The sequence below is a fragment of the Macaca thibetana genome, chromosome 14 (assembly GCF_024542745.1).
Source record: "Macaca thibetana thibetana isolate TM-01 chromosome 14, ASM2454274v1, whole genome shotgun sequence".
Lineage (NCBI taxonomy): Eukaryota > Metazoa > Chordata > Mammalia > Primates > Cercopithecidae > Macaca > Macaca thibetana.
This window is the reverse complement of record NC_065591.1, coordinates 55,758,601-55,783,912: the sequence shown is the minus strand read 5'-3', so window position 1 is coordinate 55,783,912 and position 25,312 is coordinate 55,758,601. Positions and strand designations below refer to the sequence as shown.

Below are 25,312 nucleotides of genomic sequence, written 5' to 3'. Positions count from 1 at the left end.
CTAACTTTGCTTTCTGTTTTAGTCCTTGCCTGACAAAGATGGAAAGAAATGCCTTTTTCTCGTAAAATGTTTTGATAAGACTTTTGAAATCAGTGCTTCAGATAAGAAGAAGAAACAGGAGTGGATTCAAGGTAAGGTGATTTTTATTATTTGCCATTATATAACTTGAGAGCTCTGAATTTCTTTCTTTCTTTTGAGATGGAGTCTCGCTCTGTCGCCCAGGCTGTAGTGCAGTGGCGTGAACTTGGCTCACTGCAACCTCCACCTGCGGGTTCAAACAATTATCCTGCCTCAGCCTCCAGAGTAGCTGGGACTATAGCCAGCATGCCCAGCTAATGTTCTTGTGTTTTTAGTAGAGATGGGGTTTCACCATGTTGGTCACATTGGTCTCAATCTCCTGACCTTGTGATCCACCTGCCTTGGCCTCCCAAAGTGCTGGGGTTACAGGCGTGAGCCACTACGCCCAGCTGAGACCTCTGACTTTCTAGTTTTGAATCTCATGAAGGATACTAAGGCATTATTTCCTCATTGTCTGTAGTTATTTCTGCATGTGATACAGTAGCTGAGAGAAAAACAAATTAAGATGAGCTCTCAAAGTTTTCATTAGTTTTGTTTGCATAATGAACCTGGGGTAAATTATAAATGGGAGATTTACTTTTTAAATAGATTTTGGGGTTGCAAGTAAAGTTTTGCTACAGTAATATATTGTGTAGTGATGAAATCTGGGCTTTTAGTGTAACCATCACTTGAATAGTAGCTTTTAGGTAATTTCTCATCACTTGCCAGCCTCCTGCCTTCCCACATTTCTGAGTCTCCAATGTCTAGTATTCCATGCTCTATGTCCACGTGTACACATATTTTAGTTCCCACTTAAAAATAAGAACATGTAGGCCCGGCACGGTGGCTCATGCCTGTAATCCCAGTTCTTTGGGAGACTGAGGCGGGTGGATCACAAGGTCGGGAGATTGAGACCATCCTGGCTAACACGGTGAAATCCTGTCTCTACTTAAAAAAAAAAAAAAGCACATGTGGTATTTTATGTTCTGTTTATGGGTTATTTCAAGAAATACTTCAAGATAATAGCCTCTAGTTCTATCCATATTGCTGCAAAAGACATTATTTCATTCTTTTTTTTTTATGACTGAGTAGTATTCCAAGGTATATGTGTATATGCACACACTACAACTGTTGGTGGACCACGTGGGTTGATTCCATATCTTAGAGATTTTAGGTTTTACTTACTATTTGAAGAGTATAGAATTTTCCCCTTTAAGGACTGTGAAGAATTTTAAAGTGGCCATCTTGAGCTTGAGGTAATACGTAAAAGAAAAGAGGAATTATGCAATAGTTTTTTAATACTTCAAGTGATTTTCAAGATCCATTACTTCCATGAGAAATTACTAATTTTAGGTAACTCAAGAACACAAACTTTTGAATTAATAACCTTTTAAAAAATAATTTCAACTTTTATTTTAGATTCAGGGGTACATGTGCAGGTTTGTTACATGGGTGTATTGTGTAATGCCAAAGTTTGGGGTATGATTGAATCTATCACCTGGGAAGTGAGCATTGTACCCAACAGAGTTTTCCAACCTCTTCCCCCCTCTCTACCTCCCATCCCAGTAGTCCCTAGTGTCTGTTGTTGCCACTTTTATGTCCGTGAGTACCCAGTTTTTAGCTCCCACTTATTAGGGAGAACATTCATTAATTGGTTTTTTGTTCTGTGTTAATTTGCTTAGGATAGTGGCCTCTAGCTGCATTCATGTTGCTGCAAAAGACATGATTTTGTTCTTTTTTATGGCTCCATAGTGAATGAATAACTTTAAAGTGTTTCATTATTCCAAAATTAGTAAAGAATAAAATACAAGAGGGCTTTTTAAAAAAAAATCCTGAAAGGAGATTCTGAATATTATATTCTTAGACATAGATAAAATTCTGTTGTATTGGAGAATTTTTGATGTGGTTTAAGAGTTCGAGGCAAATGCATCTGGTTTGAATGCTCTTTCCTGGGTCTCTTGGGTTGAGTTATAAATTCTGTAACTGCTTTTCTCTTCTGTGCAGTGGGGATAATAATAGTACCTTCTTCCCAGGGTGGTGGTGAGGGTTAGAAAATAGATAATGACAAATATACTGACACATTTTTCAAAATGACATAGATTGCAAACAATCTAGCTAGCTGTTAATAGGGAAATAGTTGAATAAGTTATGGTTTAGCTGCACAATGGTGTGTACAATGCAGTACTTTATGTACAGTACTTTATGTATCGATACTGGGAACTGTGAGATAGATTAAATGAAAAAAACTGAGGGTCAGAAGAGTGTGTTGTGCCATCATTGTGTGAAAAGAAGGTGGAAGACATATATACATATTTATTTGTATAGGCTTATACTATCTCAGGAAAGATGCATAAGAAACTGTTACCTTTAGTTACTAGTGGGGAGGGGAATCCAGTACTTGAGGTACAGGAGTAGAAGGGAGACTTTCCTGTGTGTCTTTGAATTTGAACTATGTGAAAGTATTAGCTATTCAAGAAGTTACATTTAAGTAATTTAAACTATCAAAAGAAAAATCAGATGTTGTATAAAAGTTAGATAATGCATGTAAAGGATATATTTATTTTATTTTTAAAATAAATGACAGCTGCTGTTACCTGTTATCTCAGGAAGAGGTTGCATAAGGCATAGATGATAGGCCAACTAAACACAGTAGGTTGCAAATTAGGTATCAGAAACTTGAATCTCTGTCCTTACTATGTCTTAATCTTGTTTGGCTTTTTGAGAAGTATAGAGAAAGGAGTTGAAAGTATTGTCATTAGTTCTTAAAAATGTGTGCAATATTCCGAGATTGAGTGCTTCTGAGCACAGATACAGTTATGGAATTTTGGAGCTAGAAAGGACTTTATAGATCATCTCTCATTTTAGAGATGAGGAAACTGATGCTGCAAGAGGTTATTTCTTGAGGGGAACTCTGAAAACAACCAAGAGGTTATGTGGCTGCTCAGGGTCACCCCACTACGGAGTGGCAAAATCAGAATCTACACTGGGCCTCTGGCTCCCTGTCTCGTTTTCTTCCCACTGTGCCATTTGCATAGTAGGCTTACAAAGAATAACTATTATTTCCCCATTTTTTTTTCTCCTACACCTTTTACAGCCATTCATTCTACTATTCATCTGTTGAAGCTGGGCAGCCCTCCACCACACAAAGAAGCCCGCCAGCGTCGGAAAGAACTCCGGAAGAAGCAGCTGGCTGAACAAGAGGAACTGGAGCGACAAATGAAGGAGCTCCAGGTTGCCAACGAAAGCAAACAGCAGGAGCTGGAGGCTGTGCGGAAGGTGGGAATGGGCGCTGGGCTGGGAGAGGGCCTTTCATTCCCCTGCAGAAGCCATCGTGCCTTGCTTAGGGGCGTTGGTTCTACCAAGACGAATGTAGTGCAGTTTTAGGGAGATACTTGTGGTGAACTGTTCTCAGAAGTGTTTCCAGACCATCAACTGAGACACACTGGTTTTCCTAGCCCTGAAACCATGTTGATCTCGGCAGCAAAAACATTTCGTTGGCTAGGAAGGAATTTTAATAATAATGAGCACAGTTGAATTTTGTCAGAAGAAGATGGGAAATTTCATTCCCTTGAGGATGTCAAGGCTGTTTTTAGTGACCTGGGCAAGGTGTGTTGCTTTTTAGTTTTCTCCTTAGCTCCCATCTTCACTCATGAGTACCTTGGAAGACGCTTAACTGTTAGTTTTACGTACTATTTGGAGTTAAGATACAGTCTGGGTCAGCTTTTCCTTCCATCTCAAGGCTAGGAGGTCAAGTACCATATGCTGTATGAGATAGTTGATGTTCACTGGGAACAGTTCCTCGGTTATGTCATGATCCCAGGGGTGGTAGTGAGTTCCCAGTATATGCGTATGATCTTTATTTGAGACACTTTTGGGCTGAGTCTGCCTGCCTTGAATCAGTGAGCACCTGCTAACCACAAGCTCAAGGACGCTTTCGTGCAAATCTGTGCAAAAACTTTGCCCTGGGATATGGGGGCGCTCATAATCTATGACTCCACATTCCTAGTGGGGTTCTCCCTTGGTAACCCATAGAAATGCCACATTGTGTGCTGAACTTCCTCTTAGTAGGGTAGACTCATGAAGATTTTAAAGAATGCTTTTATAATCTTAGGAGTTGCATGGGCATATATATAATCTTAGAAACAGTTATTACTATCACACACTTAACTTTGTAAAAGCAGCTCCTCGTTTCTGACTGCCTCCCGCCCCCGAAACACTCTTGCATCTTGCCTCTTTCTGCTGCAATACATTTTCTGCAAAAATTCCCTTTAAAGGTTACACTGAGCACCTGCAGTATGTGATTGCTGCTGCTTCCTTCCACTGTGCACACATCAAAAGTGGGTGTTATGAGGGAATGGCGGGGAGCTAGAACTTGGTGTCTTTTTTAAGAATTTTAAAATTATAAAGTACCTTGTACCTGCAGAGGAGAATATGAAATGTGTATATACAAATAATCATACAGTGAATACCCATGAAAATACTACCCAGGTTAAGATAGATTATTGCCAGTACAGGTTGGGTATCCCTTATCCGAAATGCTTATGACTCGAAGTGTTTCAGATTTGGGATGTTTTTGGATTTTGGAATGTTTACTTTATATACCGTATTTACCAGTTGAGATCCTCTTGCCTCAGCCTCCCAAATCCAAAAGTCTGAAATTTGAAATGCTTCAGTGAGCATTTCCTTTGAGCATTACGTGAGAGCTCAAAAAGTTTCGGATTTTGGAGCATTTTATATTCTTTATTCAAATCTTTTCCTCATCCCTAACCCCTGGAAACCACTGATCAATTCTCTGTTCCTGTATTTTTGCCTTTTGCAAATTGTCATATAAATGGAATCATACAGAATGTACATTTTAAGACTGGATTCTTTGACTTAGCGTTGTATATTTGAGATTCATACATCGATGCCCTTTTTAACTTTTAAACTCTGCCATCCAGGAGCATGTAGTGTTCTGCTCTGTATAATGTGAAGAAGGCATGCCTGGTGTTAGCAAGCTGTAGACCTGTGTAGACAGCTTTCCCACTACCTAGGTTTATAGAATTATTTAAATGACTGATTTAGGATTCTTGGATAAGTGCTGAAAAATTCTTATAGATAGCTTAATAATCTTTGATTTTCTTGTCAACTAACACAGTTCTCCAATTTTTTCATGGAGGCATTCTTAGAAAAACACAGCTTAGATGAATATTTAATTAAATTTATTTATTTTGGGACAGGGTCTCACTCTGTTGTTCAGGCTGGAGTGCAGTGGTGCAATGGTTGCTTACTCCCCTGCTCAAGAGATCTTCTTGCCTTAACATCCCAAGTAGCTGGGACTACAGGATAATTTTTTGTATTTTTAATAGAGATGGGGTTTTGCCATGTTGCCCAAGCTAGTGTTAAACTCCTGGGTTCAAGTGATCCACCCACCTCAGCCTCCCAAAGTGCTGGGATTACAGGAATGAGGCACCATGCCCAGCTGAACCTTTTAATCATCTGGAATTAGGTTACGTATCTGTGGGTTTCTTAAAATTTGACAGGCCTCATTTTAATTAGAAGAAGGAATAAGAAATCATGGTAGTTTTTATAAATTAATAGATTTAAAGGGTTTACTTAAATTTTTATTTCTACTTTTGTTTCTTTTAAAAAATCATTTGGGTAGGTTCAAAATACACATATATAAAAAGGCAGCTGTGAAAGATTTCCTCCCCCTCCCCCACTTAGGAATTTCCACCCCTTGCCCAAGGTTAGGAAATATGAATATACATTCTTGTTTTCCCATTTTTTAAACACACAAAAGTATATACCAGTATTACTGTTCTGCCTCTAGTTTATTTCACTTAATTTATTTTTTAGATCTTTCCATATCAGTATAAAGAGAGTTTCCTCATTTTTTTTTTATGGCTGTAGAGTATTCTGTTATACAACAGTGTCATTACTTAATCATTCCCTGTTAGTGAACATCTGGGTTGTTTTAATCTTTTAATAGGTAATGCTGTAGGGAATTATCTTGTACCTGTGTCATTGTATATGTGTTCACATATGTTCTGATATCTCTGGGGAATGAATTCTCAGAAGTGGGAATGCTGGGTCAAAGTGTGTAATTATGAAATCCAGGCTGATGGACCAGCCACCATCTTGAGTGTTGCTATTCACTGTGCTGGAACAAAAAGTGTTCTAGGGTTTGGCAGTGCAGTGCTCCAGCCCAGAAATGTCACACTATACTTCTATTTATAACATTTTGGGCAGAACTAGTCAGAACTTTCTGATGAGAAGTCAGCTGTCAAGCTTGCAGGAGTGCGCTTGTGTGTGGTAAATCATTTTTCTTTTTCTGCTTTTGAGATTATTTTTTGGTCTTTGTCTTTCAGCAGTTTTACTGTGGTGTATGTGGGTGTAGATCTCTTTGTGTTTATCCTCTTTAGAGTGTATTGAACTTGAATATGTAGATCAATGTTTTGCCTTAAGCTGGATAAGTTTTCAGCCACAAATATTTTTTCTGCTTTTTTCTCCCTCTTCTGATACTTCCATTATGCAAATGTTGGTAAACATAATGGTGTCCCACATTTCTCTAAGGCTGTGTTCATTTTTCTTCTTTTTTTTTCTTTCTGTTTTCCAGTTGCATAACTTACATAGATCTATCTTTAGTAGATTTTTCTTGTAGCGCAAATATACTGTTGAGTCCCTCTAGTGAATTTTTCGTTTCAGTTATGGGACTTTTTACTTCCAGAATTTCCATTTGGTTCTTTCTGTGATTTATATCTCTTTATTATTCTCTATTTGATGGGATATTATCATTCCTTCCATTACTTCTGTAAGTATGGTTTCCTCTAGTTATTTGAGCATACAATATTTTATAACTGCTTTGAAGTCTTCATGTGCTAAATCCACCATCTGGGCCTCTTCATAGGCAGTTTCCATTGCCTGCTTTTTCCCCTGTATGTGGGCCATACTTTCCTCTTTCTTTACGTGTCTCATAATTTATTGTAGAAAACTAGACATTTTAGATAATGTGTGGTAGCAACTCTGGATTCTGATTCTACCCTTCTCCCCAAGGGCCTGTTGTGGTTTGTTCCTTTATTTGTTTAGTGACTTGGCTGAACTATTTCAGTGAAGTTTGTTTTCCTCACAGTGTGAAGCTTCTGACTATTGCTCCTCAGAGGCGCAGGCTTGGACAGGAGCACAGTCACCCTGTGAAGACCCTGATTTTTGCAGGGCACTCTTTGGGTGTCTTTCTGTGATCTCTCATTTAAGCTTTCCACCTCTGTTGGTACCACACCAACAGCTGTTAGAGTTCACTAATTTTGTTCTGTTGTTCTCCACAATGCCCTGAAACCTGAATTGCCTCACAGTCTGAGATCATTTAAATTCAGGCCTACATGTAGTCTTTAAGGTCAGTCTTTGAGACTTGTTCCTGCTACATGAGAACTCTTCTCGGCTGTCTCTTTCTCTGGTTCTCTCTGTCAGACGTTTGGCTAGTCTGGCAAGAGCAGTGGCTCACACCTGTTAATTGCTTTGGGAGGACAGGGTGGGAGGATCACTTGAGGCCAGGAATTTGAGACTAGCCTGGGCAACATAGCAAGACCTCATATCAGTCAACCAACCAACCAACCAACAACACTCTTAACTGGTCTGTGGGTTAGCGTGTTGTTCTCATGGAGCCACCGGCCTCCTCTTAATTCTCAGCCACTCTTGCCTGGAATAAAGTTTCTGCAACATGCAGCTGGGGACAAAGAGAAATTCTGGCAGCCAGCCTGCCCCTCTCAGGAAGATATCATAGCCCTAGACCTGAGCTGAGGGGAGGGGAACCCTTGTTTGGGGTTCCATTTGCCGGGAGAAGAGCTTCCTTCTCACTGACACTGTGGGGGAAGGGAGGGAGTGCATCATATGCCACAGACCCTCACTGTTCTTACTGAGAGTTAGATTTTCTTAGATAAATGTTCTCTATTTTAGAATGTCCTTAGCATAATTTCTAGAGACTTTTAAAGGTTTTGTTTTTTTAACAATAATTTTCACCAGTTATGGTTGTTTTACTGGGGAAAGGGTCTGTGGAGTTCCTCGTGCCACCCTTCTAGAAATTGGTTCTGGTAAAAGTTATAAGGAATAATGTATAAGATGACAAAACTGTACAGAAAGAGCTCAAGAAACAGCTCTCGAATCTCATGAATGTGACTGGGCATGGTGGCTCACACCTGTAATCCCAGCACTTTGGGAGGCTGAGGCGGGCAGATCACGAGGTCAAGAGATCGAGACCACCCTGGCCAACATGATGAAACCTCGTCTCTACTAAAAATACAAAAATTAGCTGGATGTGGTGGTGGTGTGCACCTGTAGTCCCTGCTACTCGGGAGGCTGAGGCAGGAGAATCACTTGAACCCGGGAGGCGGAGGTTGCAGTGAGCTGAGATCGTGCCACTGCACTCCAGCCTGGCGACAGAGCAAGACTCAGTCTCAAAAAATAAATAAATGAATAAAAATCTCATGAGTGCAATTGCAAGTGAGTTTAATTCAGTGACTATACTAAAACTTTCTTTGCAAAATGTTGTTCAGGCTTATCAATAGTCTTTCATTTACCTAATTTATTTTATATGTTGACTCAGCAGATTGTTAGACTGGAATTCTAATGGAGCTGAAAGTTTTTATTCTATTATCTTTATTGAATGTTAAGAATGTTTGGCTTTTCCGGTACTTAAGTGTGACTGTCTCTCTCTCTCTCTAATGTACTTCTACTCTAACATCTGCTTTTCTGTGGATGGGTTTTTGATTGGCTAGAAACTGGAGGAAGCAGCATCTCGTGCAGCAGAAGAGGAAAAGAAACGCCTTCAGACTCAAGTGGAACTTCAGGCCAGGTTCAGCACAGAGCTGGAAAGAGAGAAGCTTGTGAGTGTCACGTGGCTGGAGAAAGCAGCTGCAGTAGCTCAGCCTGGGTCTGTGGGAACGGGGAAGGGCTGGAGGCTACAGTGAGGCATGTCGTCAGCTTGGCTTTGCTACTGACCTGGAATGGGCTGTAGGGGAAGTTGCATGTTTGTTCATTCATTCATTATCTGTTTATTGAGCACCTTCTATGTGCCAGGCACTGTGCCAAAGATGTAATGGCAAAAGACATAAACCTTGTTTTCAAGACTCCTAAGTGGAAATTTATGGAGCCAGGCACGGTGGCCCACTCCTGTAATCCCAGCACTTTGGGAGGCCAAGGCATGAGGATTGCTTGAGCCCAGGAGTTCAAGACCAGCCTGGGCAATATCTACCAAAAAAAAAAAAAAAAAAAAAAGAATTAGCCAGGCCTGTTGGTAAATGCCTGTAGTTCCAGCTACTCAGGAGGCTGAGGTGGGAGGATTGCTTGAGCCCAGGAGTTCGAGGCTACTGTGAGCTGTGATTGTGTCACTGCACTCTGCACTCCAGCCTGAGTGACAGAGCAAGGCCCTGTCTCCAAAAATAAAAATAAAAGAAAGAAATTTGTGGAATGATGTGATAAATGCTTGGTTAGGGTGACTATATTTCCTAGTTTGCCTAGGAGAGTCCCTGCCATTCTGGTATAATTATTAATAACATTCCTTTTCATTCTCAAAATAGTTCTGATTTGGAAAATGAATAGTTATGGAAAAAGTAAGCATAGGTTCCATGGCATTTCTCCTCTGTAATAAGCAAGGATGGCAGGGGTGAGATCCTGAAATTGTGAGAACATCTAGATTCTGATTTGTTGCTCTTGGCAGCTCTGGTTCATCCTAGAGGCTTCCATCTTCAAGAGACGCAAGATCCAGGTTGTCTTAGGTAGTTACCTGTTTAGCTAGAACACAGGTCTTCTTACATTGAGTGATACTCTGTCGGAGAGTGCTGAGTCCAGTACCTAAATAGATGCATGCGACATTTCCTCTAGTCAGTCTTTGTTATTTAGAGTTGAAAGAGATGTGTTTGTGGTTTGAGAGAAAAGAGGAAGGCAGATGTGACGTAGAGAAACAGCCAGAAGGTCTGGTCTTGTTTCCTCTCTGGTCCTTCTTATTGAGCACTGGCTTTCTCTTCTTTAAGTACAGGATGATCACATGCTCTCTCATGACTCTTATGAGGACAGAGTGAGCTAATGCAAGTGAAAATATTTTAACAACTGCAGAGAAGTAGGCTAATGTGTTTGTTATATTTAGGATGTTCTTGTAATTTTTAAGGCAGGGATTCAAAACTCTGTAATCCAGAAGGGAAAAACCATTAACTTACACAGACTAACTGAAATGCTTGAGTTCCCCTAGGGCTGGAGGTGCCCCAGGGAGTGGCGGCAGCCAGAGAAGTGCCAGAGGAATCCCATGCTGGCTGATCTTTCCTTCTTTAGTGTAACACTCTACTGTTCTGACTGGGAAAAGGTTCGTTCCTTTTAGAGAAGACTCTATTGGTAAAAAGATTGTGACTTTAAGACAGAAAGGAATTTAGAGAGAAATTATACAGGGAAACATTTTTTTCTTGACTTGAGTCTTAAAATGTGGAGTGGAAGGGACGGAAAATACAGCAGGGCAGAACATAATTTGGGTTATAATTTGCTCTTCCCAGACTCCTTCATTATTGCGATTGGGTGTGGTGCCCTCATCTCCTCCATCTTCAGTCCTTCAACGATTGAAGGACAGGGTCCTGCCACCCTGATGGGCTGAGGCTGCAGCTGTAGGCAACCCCTCAGGTGGAGGGGAGGCTTTCCCTGAAAAAGAAGTCAACCTGCACTTAAACAAGACCCTTCTATACCAACAGATCAGACAGCAGATGGAAGAACAGGTTGCCCAAAAGTCCTCTGAACTGGAACAGTATTTACAGCGAGTACGGGAGCTGGAAGACATGTACCTAAAGCTGCAGGAGGCTCTCGAAGATGAGAGACAGGCCCGGCAAGATGAAGAGACGGTGCGGAAGCTTCAGGCCAGGTGCTAGATTGGTTTGCAGACTGCCTTTGTGTACTTTGCCTGGGCTAATACAGTTTCTTGGAATGACTAACACTCTGGTGGAGAGGGAGAAGTGTCTCTGCTCTGGCTGTGACTGAGCTCGAGGTGCTGTCCAGATTAGGGAGACCATGGAGACTCAACTGGCTGGGGTGTTTCTTCTCATTCTGGGGCTCTGGGAAACCCTTGCTTCTGGGGCTAAATAAGGGCCTATTTTGGAGCAGTCTGGTAGGTATGTTTGATGGGATACCCTTAGTCATATCCGAGAAAATCCACAAACCCAGAATTAGCTCTGATGAGAGCTTGGCATCTTCAGTATGTTCCAGACCAGAGAGGGCCATTGGTATGCAGGCAGAAGCCTATTCAGACCAAAGTTGCTGTCAGGTTTTGGGGAATAAGAAGGAAATATGCAGTTTCTATTTGGCCATTCGGGATTGGTAACATTCCTTCAGTAGTTACTACTTGAAATCCTAATTTTAAAAGTATTTGAAACCTAGATTTTTTTTTCCCCTTAGAACTTTATTTATGATAGTCATGTTCTCAGATGAAAATTCTCAATTTGGGGTCTTCATAGCAGCAGGGAGGATAAAATAAAATGAAGACTCCCAAAGGGAAAAATTGAGCATATCCTCTGCCAGTTTCTACTTTGCTGCCCCATTTACATTCTTTAAGATGTCTGGGATGGGAGACAACACTAAAAAGTATTTACTACAGTAGCAGCACATGGTCGAGTCTTTGATCTCTGACCCCGTTTTGGGGAGCAGTTATAAAATGAGCTGGGGTAGATTTTCCATGGCTGCCATTTTACATGTGGCAGCAAAAGATGTTTCGTTAGTCTTCAGATAGGAAGAGAAAGAAGAAGCCATCTTTAGTTGTTTATTTTGCCAAAAGTGACTTCAAAAATAAATAAATTGTTTTGGAAATTTAGATTTTAAATCTAATTTTTTTAAGGAAAAATTATTTTCTAAATAGAAAATTAAGCATGTAGCATATTGCCTGGCATTTATAGGCTCCACAGGTACAAACTTACTGCACTGTGAGGTTAACCAGGTTCTTGGAACTCCCTTCCAGTGCCACTGGGCAGTGATTTTGCAGAAGATTCACTCTATGGGAATGTTTGAGTGCTGTGTGACGTCCAGAGTGACGTTCTACATGACACTCAACATTTTTTGAGCCTCCTCATGATTTGAGCCGTGTTGAGAGTTTATAGATTGTTTTTGTGCAGAGAATTCACAGGTAAAATATGCTATATGTATTACTGCAGTTTTGTGGGAAATTTATTATGACACAGCAGAGACTAGATCACAGAAGGAACTGGATAACTCTAGAAATTCTAGTCTTTGTTATTTAGTGTTTATAGGATGAGTGATATTTTGAATAAGGGATAATTTTGGATAATTGAAGCCAGTGGTTTTTTAACCAATGTTATATATCAGAATCACCTGACAAAGCTTCTGAAAAATACACATGTAGGGCCTCACTCTAGATTTACTGAATCAAAATATGTGTGGATAGGAGCCAGACACAAGTGTTGTTATTTAAAAAGCTCTGGCTAGGCCAGGTGTGGTGGCTCACACCTATAATCCCAGCACTTTGGGAGGCCGAGGCAGGAGGATCACTTGAACCCATGAGTTTATGACCAGCCTGGGCAACATGGTGAAACCTCATCTTTTTTTTTTTTTTTTTTTTTTTAAAAAAGGCTACTTGGGAGGCTGAGGCAGGAGGATCACTTGAGTCCAGGAGGTTGAGGCTATAGTGAGCTGCGTTTGCACCACTGTACTACAGCCTGGGGGACAGAATGAGACCCTGTCTCAAAAAAAAAAAACACAAAACAACGACGACAAAAAACTCCAGCTAATTATTTTGCACACTCTGATTTAAGCAATAGCAAAATGCTTTCAACCTTTTGAATCCAGATACATACAGCTACATACAGCTCTGCTCTAATATGCTGAAAGTACTGCACACAAATTTAACTTTTTCTTGATGTGCAAAGGGCATTTTATGAATGTAATTATTTTATTATTCCAAATTATTTTTTTCTCTTAGTTTTTGGAACCTGAAATGGACAAATTTGCCACCCCCGCCCCCCCTTTTTTTTTCTGAGACGGAGTCTTGCTCTGTTACCAGGCTGGAGTGCAGTTGTGTGATCTTGGCTCACTGCAACCTCTGCCTCCTGGGTTCAAGCGACTCTCCTGCCTCAGCCTCCTCAGTAGCTGGGACTACAGGTGTGCACCACCACACCTGGCTAATTTTTGTATTTTTAGTAGAGATGGGGTTTCGCCATGTTGGCCAGGATGGACTCGATCTCCTGACCTCATTATCCGCCTGCCTCGGTCTCCCAAAGTGCTGGGATTACAGGCGTGAGCCACCGCACCTGGCCTAGTGGTCATTTTCAAGTGAAGTGTGTTCCTCTTTCCTGAAGTCACTGAAGGCTGTGCCTGATTCAGAGGGACTTTCTGTCAGATTGGCATGGAGGGTTTGTTCTTTGCTCCTCAGGATAGGCCTTTCTGGATAGAAAAAACAAGGGAAGTCATTCTGGAGTTGGGTTGGAAAACCAGCACTAATGAAATGAACATAATCTTATGCCAAGGGCCTGTGTAAAAGCCTGCTCAGTTAACTCTTCTCACTCCTTTCTTAAAGCAACACCTAATCACTTGTGGAATATTTGGAATCTCATTATTCTTCCTATGAATAGTTCTTTCTCTGTCAGTGTCTTAAGTTTACCCAGAGAAACTTTTTATAGTCAATTGTTTAAATAAAAGACAAGAACTTTAGCTTGAAACATCTAGATCTTGTAATTTTAAAATTATGATTGAAGTTTTTTTTTAACTTTTAATTTTTGTGGGTACATACTAGGTGTTTATATTTGTGGGGGTACATGAGATATTTTGATACAGGCATACAATGTATAATAATCACATCAGGGTAAATGGGGTATCCATCACCTCAAGCTTTTATCCTTAGTCTTACAAACAGTCCATTATACTCTTTTAGTTAGTTTAAATGTACAATTAAATTATGATTGACTGTAGTCACTCTTTGTGCTATGACGTTTATTTTTTTTATGTGTAATCCTGAAGGTGATGTAGCCTCTTCTGAATGAGAACTCAGAAGAAAACTGTTCATTTAAAATTTAGAACACTTAAGTTACTGGCCGGACACCATGACTCATGCTGTAATCTCAGCACTTTGGGAGGCTGAGACAGGTGGATCCCTTGAGGCTCGGAGTTTGAGACCAGCCTGGCCAACATGGTGAAACCCTGTGTCTACTAAAAATACAAAAATTAGCTGGGCATGGTGGTGCATGCCTAAAATCCCAGCTACTTGGGAGGCTGAGGCATGAGAATTACTTGAACCCAGGTGGTAGAGGTTGCATTAAGCTGAGATTGTACCACTGCACTCCAGCCTGTCTCAAAAAAGAAAAAAAATGAAAAAGAAAAAAATAAGAAAAATCAAGTCATTGGAAAGTTCTTGAAGCTGAGCCATAATCTGTCCTATTATAACTCTTACCCACTTTGGATCTGTAACACCCAGGAGTATACCTTAGTCATGTCTGTATTCCCAGCAACTTGTACCTAGCACACAGAAAGTACCCAAGAAATATTTTTTGAATGAATGAATGGATCCAAGTTCTACCCAATGGGGCCACATGAAACAACAGTCCCTCTTCCATTTGATATTATACTTTTCATATATGTGAAGGTTAGAGACTGGGCTCTGGAGTGAGGCCACGGTTTGATTCCTAGTACTTTTAGCCGTGTAACTTGAGAGAATTACCAACTTTATACAGTTGTTGTGAAGATGAAATGAGATGATGCATGCAGAGTGTTTTAGAGTAATGCCTAGCATTTGGGAGTCACTCAGAGTGTGTTGCTTTCTGTTCCTTTATCTCATTTGCAGACAGCGAAGATATATAATGTGTAGAATGTAAAAATAAGCATTCAAAAAAAAGATGTTGACAGGCTAGAATGATGGTTTTAGACCAAGAAGATAATTTAACATATCAAAAGAACAAGCACAGGATCCAGGAGACTTGGCTTTATAGAAATTCATTTGAAAAGTTCTACAGTTTCATATCCCTGAAATGTGGTTGTCAAAACTCTATACACTCTTAGGCAGCCTTAATGAATGTGAAGTATCCAGAGCAAATGAGATAATTGTCCCTCTATAATGTGAGCTGTCCTTGCTACCAGTCCTTGCTGTGTGGTATCTACCAGTCCTTGCTGTGTGGTAGGCATGTAAATACCTTATGTGCATTATCACATTTAATACATTAATAAACCTTTGATGGTAGGTGTAGTTTCTATTCCTTTTTTGATAAATGAGGAAGCTGATACACAGAAAAAGAGTGAGGCACTAAAGTCTTTAGTCAGGAGTCTTGTTTGCAGACCACAGAAACCACCTTGTATTAGCTAAAGCAATAAAACAATTTGTTGAAAGTTTCTTAAATAATTTGCCAGTTCCACAGAAAGGCAGGTGACCAGGCCGTGAACACAGGCAGGAACCACAGGGGGATGAGTAGCCTCAACTACAGCCCAAGCCAGGCCATGGGAAGAGTCCAGTGAGGATGCCATTGGCGCCCATGTTGGTACCAGGCATCAGCAGTGCCATCGCGCCTACTGTCATTCAACACTGGATGTTACTGCCACCACCAAGATGAATTCTCTACTGGCTTTGCTTCTTTGTGCCAGTTGCTTCAGAGTCAAAGTTCCAGAAGGAGCATCTACTTAGCTAAGCCTAGCTTGTGCCTCCACCATACCCTAGCTGCCGAGGGGTGGGAGGGCAGGGGTCTGGCCTGTGAATTTAAATTTCCAGGTGCTTAGGCTGCCCAGCCTCTGAACTCCTTCATGTGTCTGGAAATGTCCATTGCCCCTCCATATTTTTACCACTAGAATGAAAAAACAGACCCATCCAATATTGTTCATTCTCACATCCTCAGTGCCTAGAAAAGCATGTAGAAGGCACAGAAAATACACATCACCTGAGTGAATAAACTCTGCGCTGGTCAGACCACATCTGTAGTGTTGTGTTCTGTTGTGTACATCAAACTCCAAGAGACATCTGAGGAGACCTCAGTGTCTCCAAAGAAGGATATTGAGTCTGGAAGCTGGAGTTAAGGCTGGAGGTGGTCTTCTTAGGGAAGGATGTTCTCAGCAGGCAACAAAGCTGCCTTCCAGTTGCTGAAGGGCTATCACAGGGAAGAGGGAGTAGATACCTCCTTTGTGGAACTAGAGTAGTGGATGGGAGAGCTCATCTTAGTATAAGAAAAAAGGCCACTGAACCTTCGTGTCTCACTTGCATCATCTCTAAAATACGAGTAACAGCACCTAAATTTACTGTGAGGATTAATTGAGAAAATACACTTGCCTCTTAGGCCAGTTCCTGGCACACATTAAACTCTGGATAAATGTTATTTTTTATTTCACAAAAGGGTGAAACTGAGAGAGCTTACAGCAGGACACATGGGCTGCTTTACCAGCTTTGTGAATATGAGCTTCTCTGGCTCCTGCTTTCCTCCTGGTGGAATGAGAGGCGGATTAGACGACCTCAAATATTCTCTTGTCTAAAATGCTTCCCTCGTCTGCTGGGTCAGGGTGGTGACTTGGGCAGGATTTGATCTGGAGCTTTCTTCCACATCGTAGGTTATTGGAGGAAGAGTCTTCCAAGAGGGCTGAACTAGAAAAGTGGCACTTGGAGCAGCAGCAGGCCATTCAGACAACTGAGGCGGAGAAGCAGGAGTTGGAGAATCAGCGTGTCCTGAAGGAACAGGCCCTGCAGGAGGCCATGGAGCAGCTGGAGCAGCTTGAGTTAGAACGGAAACAAGCACTTGAGCAGTACGAGGTGATGAGACTTGGCCCTGCAAACTTCTGTATTTAAATTTTTGAAAAACATTTCTCAATAATAGAATTATTTATTTAGCTGCCAATATGAAGCTGTAGTAAGAATCTTGCTTAGCTGTAAGAAAGAAGAAAGAGGGCGTTTTTATAGGAGATAAGATGTATTATACATCCATCAGAGACAGAAACTGTACAGTAATTTGAACAGGGAAAGTTTAATATAAAACATTATTAACTGTAACAGGGAATTACCTACTGTGTTGTAAAGAAGGCTTTGAGAATGCAGGAATGGCAGACGTAGGGAGCAGCCACTGCCTCAAAGACTGAGGCAGAGCACCAGGGAGGGAATGGATCTGGAAGAGGATTCTTTGCTCCTTCCCCATAACCCCAGTGCTGTGATCCAGACCTCTGTGGAGAGGGTGGCTGGATGGCAGAAAAGTTTGTTGAAGTGCTGTGCCAGCAAAGCTCAGTGGGAGGCCACCTTTTGGGGCACTGGCAAAAGCTTCCCACAGGGAGGTGCTACAAAAACTCACCGGTGGTGAGCACTTTGGGTGTTCTGAGTGCCACAGGAGCCACTGAGTGGAACCTAGAAGAAAAGTCCCTCCCTCCTTGTGTCCCTTCAGCGCCCTCTAGTGACAAAGCTTTATGCTGCCAGCTAGTTAGGGAGAATTATTTTAGTATCACCAGCAGGATGGTTCAGGGTGGATTTGGAGTGGAGAGGCAGTAAACTGTAACTGGCACACAGAGCCATACACTCATTATAATTAGTGTGCAGATGGTAGAAGAATAGGCTTTGGAATCAGACAGCCTGGGTTCCAGTTCTGGCTCTACCATTTCCTGTTGTGTGACCCTAGGCAGGTTACTGACCTTCTCTGAACCCATTTTCACTCTGTACAATGGGGTAATAGTAATTCCCGCTTCTTAGAATGGGCTATGAGAGGATTTAATGAGATAATTCACAAATATGTAGTAAGGGCCCAATAGTTGTGATTTGGTTCTTAAACTACCTGTGTGTCTGCATAGTCCAAAATCTACTTTTGTTTCAGGAAGTTAAAAAGAAGCTGGAGATGGCAACTGATAAGACCAAGAGCTGGAAGGACAAAGTAGCCCATCATGAAGGATTAATTCGACTGATAGAACCAGGTAACAACAGACTCTATGAAGTAATCATATTTTAATTTTAATTTAATTTATTTATTTATTTACTTTGAGACAGAGTCTTGCTGTCACCCAGGCTGGATGGAGTGCAGTGGTACGATCTCGGCTCACTGCAAGCTTGCCTCCTGGGTTCACACCATTCTCCTGCCTCGGCCTCCGGAGTAGCTGGGACTATAGGCGCCCGCCACCACGCCTGGCTAATTTTTTGTATTTTTAGTAGAGACGGGGTTTTATCGTGTTAATCAGGATGGTCTTGATCTCCTGACCTCGTGATCTGCCTGCCTCAGCCTCCCAAAGTACTGGAATTACAGGTGTGAGCCACTGTGCCCAGCCCATATATTTATTTTTAAATTTATTTTTCTGTTTCACTTGTGTATTTGAATTGTACTAAAGAAACTTTTAGGCCGGGCGCGGTGGCTCAAGCCTGTAATCCCAGCACTTTGGGAGGCCAAGGCGGGCGGATCACAAGGTCAGGAGATCGAGACCACAGTGAAACCCCGTCTCTACTAAAAATACAAAAAATTAGCCGGGCGCGGTGGCGGGCGCCTGTAGTCCCAGCTACTCAGGAGGCTGAGGCAGGAGAATGGCGTGAACCCGGGAGGCGGAGCTTGCAGTGAGCCGAGATCGCGCCAAACTCCAGCCTGGGCAACAGCGTGAGACTCCGTCTCAAAAAAAAAAAAAAAAAAAAAAAAAAAGAAACTTTTTTAGCCCAAATGTAAAAAAAAAAACAAGCTGTTTAGGGTAAATTTCTCTTGAAAACCTTATCCCCTAACAGGTAAGAGCACCCAGTTAATCCCCTCGGTATACATCTTCTAATTGTTTTAGCTGGTATGACATTTATGGATGTTCCTCAAAGAAGAAATAAAGTAGGAAAGTTACTATTTTGTCTGTAGAAAAATGATGGAGTACCCTGAAGAATATAATACTTCTTGTATTTAAAGCATGTTTGTCTCTTAGGTTCAAAGAACCCTCACCTGATCACTAACTGGGGACCTGCAGCTTTCACTGAGGCAGAACTTGAAGAGAGAGAGAAGAACTGGAAAGAGAAAAAGACCACGGAGTGACTGAGCTTGCTGGCAGTCACATCAGTTATGTAGATACTGCATGGCAGGAGAGCTTTACGCTAAAGACAAAAGAAATGGCTTTGGGGGCTGGGCGCGGTGGCTCACGCCTGTAATCCCAGCACTTTGGGAGGCCGAGGTGGGTGGATCACCTGAGGTCAGGAGTTCAAGACCAGCCTGGCCAACCTGGTGAAACCCCGTCTCTACTAAAAATACAAAAAAAATTAGCTGGGCGTGGTGGTGGGCGCCTGTAATCCCAGCTACTTGGGAGGCTGAGGCAGGAGAATCACTTGAACCTGGGAGGCGCAGGTTGCAGTGAGCTGAGATCATGCCATTGTACTGCAGCCTGGGTGACAGTGTGAGACTCCATCTCAAAAAAAAAAAAAAAAAAAAAAAAAACCGGCCTTGCTGCTTTTAACTGTTCTTCCTTCCATGCCTCTCCAAGTGGGTCAATATCCTAAGGAAGTCTTCTTATTTATCTTCCTGCAAACAAGGGCTACCTGAAAAGAGGAAAAAAAAAAAGTCAGCATTGTCAAGCTGTTTATTTACTCTTTCTTTGAAAACATCACCTTCTGAAATTTGTCTTTTAGCTCTCTCAGATTCTTCCCCAAATGAGGCAGGGTGCAGACAGCACAGTCAGCTCTGCAGAGTTTGGAGCGGCTCACTGCCATTGGGTACTCAGAACCCTGTGGACTGGATGTTAGCTCTTTCCTTTGGCAGCGTGTTTCCTTTGTTTCCTTCTCTGAGTATGTGCTGTTAAACTAGATTGGCCAGTTTGCTTTCCATTCCCTGACACTTGGCATGGAATGCCTTTGACTATTGGTGCTCTGACAGAGAAGTCACGGAGTCACTGCCATTTCCTGGTTGCCCTTTTGGAATGTAATCCTGTTAGTAGAGGTTTTCTAGCTTCTGCTAAGATATTTCTTTCCCTAACCATCATACACTTGGCATGTTTCATTCCCATCTCCTTTCCCTTCACCTTAAAGGAGACTACCCCTTTGCCCCATATTGTCAACCTAATTTTCTTTCGTCCTCTCTCATTGAGTGATGTGCTACCAGGTATATGCCAGGCTGTGAGAGGATTATGCTGAGTAGTAGAAAGAAGCTAATTTGAAATAAAAATTATTTGGATCATAAAGAAAGCAGATGAGATGCACATGGCCAACAGGAAGTTGACTGTATGTCTGCTAGTTAGATTCAAAACATCATAAAGATGATAGCATGTCAATATATTAGCCTAGCCATAATGTTAGCCTTTGTTAGGTGGGCAGCTTTTCTGCCTTTTCCCTTCCTCTATAGTGACAACGGAGAAAATATCTAATAGAAATAAGTGTAACAGGGAAATTGGGATCATAGTTTATAGGCATCTGATTTGAAAGGAGTATTAAGGAAGGTTTTCTATCTATCTTTAGATTAAAAAGAACATTTATGAAATCAAGCCTTCTAACACTAGTTATAATTGAGAAGCAACAGTAACTCCATGGACAGCAATCAAGCTTAAAATTGTAAATAAATATGAGGATAATTCAGTTGTTGCAAAAAAGGGCAGAATTCAGTAGAATAAAGTCCTTTTCTCTCTATAAGTATTAAATGAGGACAGAGAACCTCAGGTGTTCAACCTCAGTGCTTGCTGAGTGCATACTAAGAAAGCAATTCCAAACAGATGTATACATCGAGAGAGAGTGGTATTAGAGGTTTCAGTATATGTATTTATTTACATGAGAGGAAACTGGAATATAATCCCATAAATTATCATATTTTACGACTGGAAAATATTTGCCAATGAAGAAATGCTCTGTAGGTATTTGTGTTAAGATTTTGGGCTGTTTAATAAAAATGTAACTTTATTTAATGATTTCTTATAGTTGCCTTTATAAAGTTTATTGTCTAAAATATTTTTGTACCATGTGCCTTTGAAATTTGCCAGCTGATTTGGGTGTTGGATTTCTGCCCAGACATTTATCAGTATTACCATTTTATTCAGTAGCTGGCAGGTGTATAGACCAACGAGACTTAGGTAAGGAATGGAACCTTTCCTGTGGTTTGATTGCACATTACACCAGAAGACTCCAGTATCCGTCATTCCAGAATGAGGAAACAGTATTTTGCAAAGAACCTAGTCACCTATGTGAAATCTATGGGATGGAAACAGTGTGGCCTTGGGAGTCAAATAGTCTCTGCATGGTGGGGAGGGTCATGATGGAATATGTGAATTTCTACTTCTAGAAGTTGTGAAATAGGCCCTGCACTTTTGCAGAATGTCCTTCCTTAAACCTTGCTTATTCTACAACTGTAGCTGATAACATGACCTGGGGCTTAGCTGCTCTAGCCCTGGGTTCTTGAAGACCTCACTGCCTGGCCCCTGGTCATCCGCCTAATGACTGCATGCTTTCTGGTCACATGTGGACCTTGACATGACCAAGCAGTTATATATGTGGTTGCGCAAAAGCTTTCTGTTTAATGCGTAGTGTTATTACATCTTGGTTTTCAGTGGCACTATGTCTAGAAGGCAAAATCCTTTTAAACAGTGCTTTGGCTAAGATAGATACTTGTGAATCAAAGATGGCAAAGAAATGAACTAAGTATATTCCATTTGGAATTATATTTTGATACTAAGTGAATTCTTCCTAATATTTAAAATGGTTTCACCTGTCAAAGGGCCAACAGAACTCTTGGTTTTACTTTTGTAATTACTGTACAGAAAATTTCAGGAGTGTTTGAGTGCTTGTCATCAGGTGTTTTCCTTAATAAGTAGGGATATGATCAGTTACAGGAATTATACATGAAAAAAGTTTTTGAAATGTATTTTTGTGATGTGCTATGTTGAGAGGAAACCAAATATTTATGATTTTAAAACATTCGTATGAAACCATTGTACAATGTAATATGCTCAACTTTCTCAATTTTTTGCTGATTTTTCTAAGATACATTAAAAATGTTTTGTATTTTTTTTTTTAAGTAAAATGGACCCAGTAAGAAAATTAAAAATACCAGAATATACATTTACTGTCTGATTTAATAAAACAGTGGGGGTAAAGTTGGGTGTATTTGTATGTGTTTTCATATGAGATGGACTTTGGTTTAGGGACACTTCCTGAAAACACTGGGTTTGCAGTTTAGAACCCAAGAAGTTAGCTATGGCCTCATCTTTGGTGTTTGAGTCACGAATGTGGGCAAGCCATGGCTGATGTGTCAGCTCACAAACGGGAACTTACAAAGATGATTTCTCATTCATTGTTGCTGTTACCTTCAAATTTTCTTACCTCTGTTTTCCTTAGTTTTCTTTTTATGCCTTTCAGTTTTTCTTTCACCAGAGTAAACCATGTGGCTTTTTGTTTGTTGTTGTGGTTTACATTGTTGCCAAGATAAAATGCCTATTGTGGACTAAGTGGGCCCACTCAGTCCAGCTTGAGTGTATATTGGAAAACTGATCTTTCCCTCTTGGAGGGAGGGAGAGGACACTGGTTGGTGTGTTTAAAAACTGTTCTTTCGGCCGGGCGCGGTGGCTCAAGCCTGTAATCCCAGCACTTTGGGAGGCCGAGACGGGCGGATCACGAGGTCAGGAGATCGAGACCATCCTGGCTAACACAGTGAAACCCCGTCTCTACTAAAAAATACAAAAAACTAGCCGGGCGAGGTGGCGGGCGCCTGTAGTCCCAGCTACTCGGGAGGCTGAGGCAGGAGAATGGCGTAGACCCGGGAGGCGGAGCTTGCAGTGAGCTGAGATCCGGCCACTGCACTCCAGCCTGGGCGACAGAGCGAGACTCCGTCTCCAAAATAAATAAATAAATAAATAAATAAATAAATAAATAAATAAATAAATAAATAAATAAAAACTGTTCTTTCGGGCCGGGCGCGGTGGCTCAAGCCTGTAATCCCAGCACTTTGGGAGGCCGAGACGGGCGGATCATGAGGTCAGGAGATCGAGACCATCCTGGTTAACACGGTGAAACCCCGTCTCTACTAAAAAATACAAAAAACTAGCCGGCCGAGGTGGCGGATGCCTGTAGTCCCAGCTACTCGGGAGGCCGAGGCAGGAGAATGGCGTGAACCCGGGAGGCGGAGCTTGCAGTGAGCTGAGATCCGGCCACTGCACTCCAGCCTGGGTGACAGCGCGGGACTCCGTCTCAAAAAAAAAAAAAAAAAACTGTTCTTTCTGAGGCGGGCAGATCACGAGGTGAGGAGATCGAGACCATCATGGCTAACACGGTGAAACCCTGTCTCTACTAAAAATATAAAAAAATTAGCCAGGCGCGGTGGCGGGCGCCTGTAGTCCCAGCCACTCGGGAGGCTGAGACAGGAGAATGGTGTTAACCCAGGAGGTGGAGCTTGCAGCGAGCCGAGATCGCGCCACCGCACTCCAGCCTGGGCAACAGAGCGAGACTCCATCTCAAAAATAAAAAAAACAAACTGTTCTTTCTCTATCACAGTGGTTCTCAACTGGTGGTGATTTTGCCCTCCAGGGGACGTTTGGCAATGTCTGGAGACATTTTTCATTGTCACAACTGGAGGGACTGTTGCTGGCATCGAGTAGGTAGAGGCCAGGGATGCTGCAAAACATCTCACAATGCCTAGGACAGCCCCCAGTAACAGAATTATCTGGACTAAAATGTCAGTAGTGGCAAGATTGAGAAAACCTGCTCCACAGAAAGGCCAGTTCTGTTATCCAGAACACTTGTCCTTCAGATGTCCTAGGAGTTGACTGACCTCTTCGGTGCAAATGAGGAGCACCTGGAAGGGAGAATGCCTGTTCTCTGTGAGCTGGCAGAGAGCAGAGGGCAGGGACCTCTGACACACCCAGAGCCTCTGGAGGGGGTTGCTTTGGATATATTTTAAAGACTATGATGCAAGTTGCTGAAGCGTGAAGTGTAAAAGCTGCCTTAACCCTGATTTCTTTCCAGGTGCTGAAACACAGGGTGAGTCTGTCAGCACCATTTAGCAGCTTGTGAGGAATGAATGTTCACATTTGCCACTCAGGTGGTGATGTGTCCTGCACAGCGCTTGTGCTTGTTCTAACTGGCCAAGCCTTAATTGCAACCTTCTGGGTAGTTCCAGCAAGGCACAGCTGCCCTAGCGGGGTGAGGATCAGGTGAATAAGGTCAAGACATAATGAAAGCGTGGGAAGAGGCACTCCTCAGCTTTTACAGTGCAGAGGAGGTGCTCCAGATTTGTTAAAGAATCAGTCTTGGGAATAGTTTATGGAATCTCTATTTCTTTCCTCTCTTTCCCCCTCTACTCCTTTCTTTATATATTAGAGACTGTAATAATCACCTCCCTACTTCCTACTTGGCAATATCCACTAAAGCTAAAAACAACAGCTACCCTCTGGCCCAGCAGTTTCCACTCATTTCAGAGAATGAGGCTGGTGTCCACCAAAAAACTTGTATAAGAAGATTCACAATAGTTTTATTATAATGGCCCCAAACCAGAGACACCCAAATATCCACCAGTAGAGAACAGACGAATTGTATATCCAAACAAAGGATACTACACCTAAATTAACATATTACAGAGAGAGGCAACAACATGGCTGAATCTCATGGACATCATGTTGAGCAAAGAAGCCAAACACAAAAGAGCACATACTATATGATTCCATATAGATTTCCAAGACACTGCTAATCAGTGGATTTAGAAGTGGGTGGGAGGGGGGTGGCTGTAAACTGGGAAGAGACACTTTAACTTTCTGGGATGCTGTAAATGGTGGTTACATAGGAAAAAACAATCAACTTTACACCCAGGATTTGTGCAGTTTACTGTCTGTAACTGCAGTGCCTCTAGAATGCCTGAACTGGCTCACCTTTAAATTTTTTTTTTTTTTTCCCGATGGAGTCTCGCTCTGAGTGCAGTGGTGTGATCTCAGCTCACTGCAGCCTCTGCCTCCCAGGATCAAGGGATTCTCCTGCCTCAGCCTCCCAAGTAGCTGGGATGACAGGCATGTGCCAGCACACCCAGCTAATTTTTGTATTTTTAGTAGACAGGTTTCACCATGTTGGCCAGGCTGGTCTCGGAACACCTGACCTCAATGATACGCCCGCCTCGGCCTCCCAAAGTGCTGGGATTATAGGCGTGAGCCACTGCACCTGGCCTCACGTTTCAATTTGCAGAGAAGGAACTAGAAGGGGACATGCGAAATCTGTACCGGACTTCTAGGATGCTGTTCATTATACCATCCACCTCCTCTCAGGTCCTGATTACATTTTTATGTCAAACATTTAATTTCTCAGTTCCCCATCACCCAGCTAGTTGCCATGTGCCACCCCTACATGCACAGGAGGGCCCTGACCCTTTCTAGTCCTGTGCTCAGC

General features: G+C 41.9%; 1 protein-coding gene across 3 annotated transcripts in view; it reads left to right on the top strand.

Annotated features, from left to right (window-relative positions):
• The window catches only part of SWAP70 (switching B cell complex subunit SWAP70), an 84,539-nt gene extending 62,535 nt beyond the window's left edge, over window positions 1–22,004 (top strand). Inside the window, exons 6-13 of one of the 3 annotated variants that reach the window (XM_050757420.1) lie at window positions 23–131; window positions 3,152–3,333; window positions 8,808–8,915; window positions 10,764–10,930; window positions 16,591–16,789; window positions 17,832–17,928; window positions 18,161–18,254; window positions 18,901–18,979. In XM_050757420.1, the coding sequence (XP_050613377.1) occupies window positions 23–131; window positions 3,152–3,333; window positions 8,808–8,915; window positions 10,764–10,930; window positions 16,591–16,789; window positions 17,832–17,928; window positions 18,161–18,216 (918 nt within the window). In that variant the 3' untranslated portion in view covers window positions 18,217–18,254; window positions 18,901–18,979. Of the gene's footprint in view, window positions 1–22; window positions 132–3,151; window positions 3,334–8,807; window positions 8,916–10,763; window positions 10,931–16,590; window positions 16,790–17,831; window positions 17,929–18,160; window positions 18,255–18,900 lie in introns of all 3 variants that reach the window. The other 2 variants (XM_050757419.1, XM_050757421.1) reach the window with 2 other exon arrangements.
• Window positions 22,005–25,312: the final 3,308 nt, after the last annotated feature.